Source organism: Zeugodacus cucurbitae, chromosome 5, assembly GCF_028554725.1.
Source record: "Zeugodacus cucurbitae isolate PBARC_wt_2022May chromosome 5, idZeuCucr1.2, whole genome shotgun sequence".
NCBI classification, from domain to species: Eukaryota; Metazoa; Arthropoda; class Insecta; order Diptera; family Tephritidae; genus Zeugodacus; species Zeugodacus cucurbitae.
Genome location: NC_071670.1, coordinates 63,292,018 through 63,298,748, shown reverse-complemented (window position 1 = coordinate 63,298,748; position 6,731 = coordinate 63,292,018). Strand labels below are relative to the sequence as shown.

At 40.8% G+C, this 6,731-nt stretch overlaps 1 protein-coding gene across 2 annotated transcripts; it reads left to right on the top strand.

Annotated features, from left to right (window-relative positions):
• The first annotated feature begins 953 nt into the window (after positions 1-953).
• LOC105208843 (segmentation protein Runt) lies at positions 954-3,552 on the top strand. Of its 2 annotated transcripts, none has more exons than XM_029038171.2 (2): positions 954-1,992; positions 2,259-3,552. In XM_029038171.2, the coding sequence occupies exons 1-2, from the start codon at positions 1,389-1,391 to the stop codon at positions 3,119-3,121; spliced, it is 1,467 nt and encodes a 488-aa protein (XP_028894004.2). In that variant the 5' UTR covers positions 954-1,388; the 3' UTR covers positions 3,122-3,552. The 2 variants fall into 2 exon arrangements, with proteins under 2 accessions (XP_028894004.2, XP_011177209.2); XM_011178907.3 differs by having other exon boundaries at positions 954-2,001.
• Positions 3,553-6,731: the final 3,179 nt, after the last annotated feature.

The following is a 6,731-nucleotide window of genomic DNA, read 5'->3' as shown; positions in this document are numbered from 1 at the left end:
GTATATATGTACTTATACATATATATGTGAATAAGAGCGTGAATTTTTTAGTTTCGTGATTTTTTTGTTGCCCCTTCTTCAAGTCAAGCCAGCGCACGCACATCTTTATGGCCCCGCTGTTTTTCCACTCTGTCTTCTATATGATTTTCCAATGTGTTGCACTCCCGCCTCCCCTCAGTTTCTGTTGCGCGAGTGCGCTCTCAACGCCAGTTGGATGGTTGGCTCTCAATTAATTCTTTTTTCTTTTACTTTTTACAATTTTTTATGCGCTGCTTGTTGTTGTTGTTGCTCAGTTTTTTTTATTTTTTTCTATTTTATTTGAGTCGGAGGCGCGCGTTTTGCGCTCAATTTTTATATTTTCCCCACTTTGGTTGGCCTACAACAAATACAAGCTCACCGAGTGTGCTCTTCGCCAGTGCGAGTGAGTGTGTGTGCAACACTGCCTTGTACGTGTGTTCGTTTCCTTGTGCAATCACACATTTCATGTTTGTGTGTGTGTGTGTGTTCGTGTGCTTGTGCGCTGTGGCAAGGCGATTGCTTGCCACAATGGAAAAATGGGAAATTTTTACTGCGGCTGTTGTTGTGGCAATGGTGGTTGTTGATACCTGCCACCAGTCAGCTACATAGCCTTGACTGTGCTCGTTTGTTTTTTTGTTGTGCTTGTTGTTGTTGTCTGCCTTTTTGCCTTCTCCTGCGCCGTTTGACGGCACCCTTAGCCGGCCAATGAATCGACCAACAAACCAACCACCGCTACAGCAACAACAACAAACTTTGACATGCCACAACAACAGCAGTGGTAGAAACAATAACGCCAATAACAACAACGCAGGAAAAAAGGAAATTCTGTGGCGCGTCTGTGTATGTGAGTACATGGTGCGTCGAGCAGAGCGTGCGGCATACAATTTTACTTCAAATACTGGTGACGATCGTTCCGGAGAGTCAGTTCACTCAGCGACTTTAACGTGTTAGGAACGTTTGCCTTCGAGCAAAGACAAACGAGACGTGGAAATTTTAAAATTAGAAATCAAACGAACGCGTACCGCAAACGACTTGGATTATTTCCGAACGTTTTCGAGCACTTCAAGAAATATATTTTCGAAATTTAACAAAAACGAAAAAAGTGCAAGTGTTTAAAAATAACAACAAACAATGTCTTAGCGACAAAGTGTAAAAACAAGAAGAAGAAGAACAAGTGTTTAAAGCAAAAGAATAAAATTAATTACAACAAAAAGAACTTTTGTGCAATCAACGAACAATTTGGATTAATAAACAACAACAACAAATACAAAAACATTTAAAAACTGGCACAACACAACGCTTGTGCAACCAAGCTGCAGTCCTTGCCACAATTTGTTAACACACGCAAACTCAAAATTCGCGCACCCACAATGCATTTACCGGCTGGTCCCACAATGGTCGCTGCGCCCGCGCAACTCGCCAACGGTCCAGCGCCACCCAGCGCGGCCGCTCACACCAACAGCGGCGCCCCCACACATGTGCCCAGCTCGGCCAGTTCGACGGGCTCCTCCACACCGGATAACAGCAATAACAACAATAACAACAGCACATCCGCCAAATTACCACCTTCCATGACAGATATGTTCGCCAGCCTGCACGAAATGTTACAAGAATATCACGGTGAATTGGCACAAACCGGCTCCCCATCGATCCTCTGCAGCGCTTTGCCCAACCACTGGCGCTCCAACAAGTCGCTGCCAGGCGCCTTCAAAGTGATTGCTTTGGATGATGTGCCCGACGGCACATTGGTGACCATCAAATGCGGCAATGACGAGAACTACTGCGGCGAATTGCGTAATTGCACCGCTATAATGAAGAATCAAGTGGCGAAATTCAATGATCTGCGTTTTGTCGGACGTTCGGGACGTGGCAAATCATTCACACTGACCATCACAATTGCCACATACCCTGTGCAGATTGCGAGCTACACGAAGGCGATCAAAGTGACCGTGGACGGACCGCGGGAACCAAGAAGTAAGCAAAGTAAGTTTTTAGTTTGTTTTCGCTTCAGTTGGACACTTTAGTTGCTTAACCTCATTTCACTTTGGACGACTTAAAACCACTAACAAATTTACGTACTCTTTATCGACTGCTTTTACATTTTACTTTCAATTTTCACATTAACTGCTACCCGCTTTCGTTTTATCTGTTCTTTACTTCTAACTTTTTCTTTAATTTGTATTTACTTTTCCTTTGTCTTCATTTACTTATACGTATTTTTCTTTTTTGTTCTTCCTCAGGTTATGGCTACCCACATCCCGGCGCTTTCAATCCTTTCATGTTAAATCCCGCTTGGCTCGATGCCGCCTACATGACATACGGCTATGCGGATTACTTCCGCCATCAGGCCGCGCTACACCACCCCGCCTTAAAGGGCTCACCTACATTACAACAAAACGGTAACTCGGGCGCCACCGTCGTACCACCACCACCACCACAAGGCCCCACCGCCGTCAACGACTTCCACTCCGCGCAACTGACACCACCACCAGTTAGCGCGCCCACAAATCCCGCACTCGGCATGATACCCTCACCGCCCGGCTCCTCATATGGCGTTGGCATGCCACAATTCCCCTTCAATCCTGTGACCGCCGCCGCATTCCATCCATACAACCTCGCCGCCGCCGGTCTGCGTGTGCCCAGCCACAATTTGCACAATACATCTATCGGCAGTTCGCACGGCTCCACAGAACACATCAGCCCCGTGCACATAAGCCCCGCTTCGTCGCGTCCCTCCTCGTCCTCACCACCCGCACACGCACACAACACCAGCACCACCAGCAGTCACAACAAAGCCAACACATCGCTCGAGCAATCACTATCCGATGCCGATCCCGATATCGATTCGGATGATGAGCAAATCGATGTGGTGAAATCTGCTTTTGTGCCCATACTACGTCCACCAATTGTGCCGCGCTCGCTGCCCTCCGCCATGGAGGAATTGGAGAAGGCATCGCAACAGAAGTCACCACGCATGCGTTGCGAGCTGAAAGCACCATCCGCAATGAAGACGCAAACCCGTCAAGTTTCGCCCGACATCACAGCAGCCACCAAGTTGAAGGCGGCAGTGAATGCCACCAAAACCGTCTGGCGTCCCTACTGAAACACTACGCACTCCGCCGTCGGAGTTGTTCTGCAAACAATATGGAAAGCAGCACGCAGCAGCGGTACCACGCATTGAGCAGAGTTGACACTCTGCTTTGGTGGTGCAGCAACGGCTGTGGCGAAACTGAAGACGCGCCGCCACTTGTCGCCACTTGGCAGTGGTAGGCATACGAAAATGCCGACGGCAAATGCGACGTGAACGCAAACGTTGGACGTGGTTGATGATGTGAGATCTCTCTAAGGCTCCAGCGCTCCAGCTTTACCACACACGCACCTCTCCCCGCACGCACTTGTGATAAAGTTTTAATATGATTTTTCATGATTTTCATGACTCGTTTTGGAGCAGCAGTGGAGTATAGTTGAAATAATTTGTGATATAGTGTTAAGTTTTTTGAAATGTGGTGAAATGACGAAAACATGCCATTGTGGCATGCAACAAGGACATCAGCGCGGTCTCTGATGTCGCTGCAGTTGCGGCAACGCTTTGGTGGCATGGTGGTGGAATTAGCATATTTAAGCACCGTTTTACACAAATGTACCTACTTCCTTCAAACACAACAACAACACAAAAACACCCAAAAATAACAAAAAAAAAAATTAAAAATAATGTTAAAAATCATTTGTAAATCTCAGCACAAAAGAAATGGAAAGGAAAGGTCCATCGGATTTGGTAGTTGCCGAAATTCAACAGCGCACACAACACACGCACACTCGCCCACACATAACTGTTTGTGTGGGCGTGCCGTCGGCGCTTTGTTGAATTACTGCAAATACTCGATTTAGTTTGGAGAAATGCAAACATAAATTTGTTAGTGTTGTCGGGCACAGCATTTTAGTATCTAGAATTTTTGATTCTTTAAAATTGCAACCAATTCGATGTTTGTAAATATTCTTTGTATAGTTAAAAGTTAAGTTGTAAAAACCCTCCGTAGAAATGTTTGTATTATTTGTAAATATGTATTGTATGTATGTGTGTTTGTTTTTATTAGTCTATGAAATTAATTTTATTTGAATTTTAGTGATTTAAGTTTTATTACAAATGTTTAGCCTTAAGTTGTTGACCGTAGAAAAGAAGCGAAGAAGAAAGAAAAAACGCAAACAAAAAACAAAAGCAAAACACAATTAACTAACGAATTTCTTGCGAGTAGTAAAAAGAAAAAGAAAAACTGAAAATATATATTTTTCCAAAATCATAAAAATTAATCTAAATGTGGTTTTTAATTAGTGAGGGGTGTTCTCTGGACTGTTGTTCTCATAATACATAAAAAATATTTAAAATTTTTTGGAGTTCTTTAATCAATTCCAACTGCAATGTTTTGTTGATTTGGATTTTCGAAATCGCTTTATCTGTAACAATTGTGCTACTAAAGCTGTACTCTGTATGAAAGAAATCTGTCGAATACTCTCACCTGAAAATATTTCTTTTGATAATTATATTTTATAAATGCGTAACCTTTTCTGTCGGTATTGAAAGAAAAAAAAATTAATTGAAAAAATTAAAAAAAATTGCACATTTTTATTCCAAATATTTTTATTTAATTTATGGGGAATGTACGAAGGATTTTTTAGATCTCAACAATAATCCGGATGTTGCTTTACAATAACCTTGCTTTTCAAATAACCATATGTGGGGAGGGGCGAGTTAAGTGTGAAGGTTTGGATCGCAATTCAAGATGGTTTCCTTTTGACATCAATCCTTAGACCATATATCAAGCAAAGTGGACGTCTACTAACGAGGTCTTCTTCGTTAATTATATTTACTTTCAAGGAAATACTGTATCTGATATTAAAACTGGGAATATCTATATGTGGAATACATGACAACAGGCACATATATACGAGTACTATATGTAATAGGTATATATTAGGGTGGTTTCTTTCTTTAAGATCCTTGTTTTCTACAGCTACTGGAGGATCTGATAGAGAAAAAATATCTATTGATTCTCATATTCGTACTGGATTTACTACGGATTTAAGGTTTTTATCAATTATTTTCTTCCAAAGCTAGCACGAGGAAGATATTGGTAAATTAAGTATGCCAAAGGAGATAGACATGTTTAGTTTAGTACTAAATGGTGGACTCTCATCGGCTGAGTAGATTCAAGTGGTGTTAAATAACCTATCCTTAACTGTGAGAAAATATGACTTGTCTTTTTGGTCTCTGGCATGTGGTTATTTAGAATAACAGAGTGTCCGAAAGGGCATGCCAGCGCTATACGAGTATAATAAGTTTTTTGTATATAAGCAAATTCTTCTTCTTCTTCTTGACTGGCGTAGACACCGCTTACGCGGTTATAGCCGAGTCCACAACAGCGCGCCACGTATCCCTCCTTCTGGCAGTTTGGCGCTAATTGGTTATACCAAGCGAAGCCAGATCCCTCTTCACCTGGTCCTTCCATCGGAGTGGAGGTCTCCTTCTTCCTCGGCTTCCACCAGCGGGTACTGCATCGAATACTTTTAGAGCTGGAGCATTTTCATTCATTCGAACAACATGACCTAGCCAGCGTAGCAAATTACTAAAGCTATATCAACCAAACTTGTTGAACACATTATCCTTTAGAAACTTTTTTATGTTAAGAATATAGGTGAATCGCATAATAACCCACTTCTCATAGAAAGTTTATGTTGAAAAGTACTAAAAGTGCGATGAATGTTATAGTCAAGGGAGTACATAGAAGTTATATACAAATAGTATCCAAATTTGAGAATTGGCGTAGCACCGCGCACTTCTGGGTGAAGAACATTATCTTAGCAACCACTCGAACAATTACAACAAAATTTTGTACATCACATTTTCCTGATATTCGGTTGTTATAGTATTAAATTATGCGACATCGGTTCACAATGACGCATACTTTTACAATACCACAAATCTTAAGTCCAACTGATTCGTTCTGCAATATATAAATCAAGAACAAATAAATATATCGAAATAAAACAGCGTACAAATATTACACTGACGGTGTAACATCGCTCCTTTAAAAGTTGTCGAAAAATCGGTCTATAACTTTTCAAGGCCCCACGGATACTGGACACGAGGACCTCTGTGCCTCTAGTTATTTTCTTTACAAAAAATAACTATAAATCTTTCATATAGTCTTTAGAAATTCAGAGAAAATATTTTTTATTATAATATAATACCTATTTATACTACAGACAAATCTGGTCATTATACCTCCTAGCTCCCTAGTACCTAATATAAGATTATTTAAACTTCCGGGAAATTTTATGCAATATATTTATGTAGATCGCTTGATATGTGAAATATCTCAGCAAAATATTCGGTTAGACTCGAACTTAGTTCTATCTTACTTGCTTTTTTTACGAAATTATTTCTTGAGCATTTTTTTTTATTTTTTGCTTGAGAATGAGTGAACAGGCACATATGTAAATACATATATGTAAATTTAAATTTTTTGGTAATAATTAATGTTTTAAGTGAAAATTTTGAACCCACCCTAATGTATATACTCGCATAATAAGTATGCCTTATATACTAAGAAATATCCTTGAAACAAACAGTTATACCATGAATGTGGAAAAAATCAAGCATTCATAAGCAAACTCTTGCAGTTAGCAAGCATGTAAGTGAAATTTTGTACCATAAT

What these genes read in the sequence shown, in the direction of transcription:
- LOC105208843 (XM_011178907.3), top strand. Translation starts at nt 1,389, where the DNA reads ATGCATTTACCGGCTGGTCCCACAATGGTCGCTGCGCCCGCGCAACTC. An exon ending in GGAACCAAGAAGTAAGCAAA is followed by an intron (nt 2,002 to 2,258) that starts GTAAGTTTTTAG and finishes GTTCTTCCTCAG; the next exon opens with GTTATGGCTACCCACATCCC.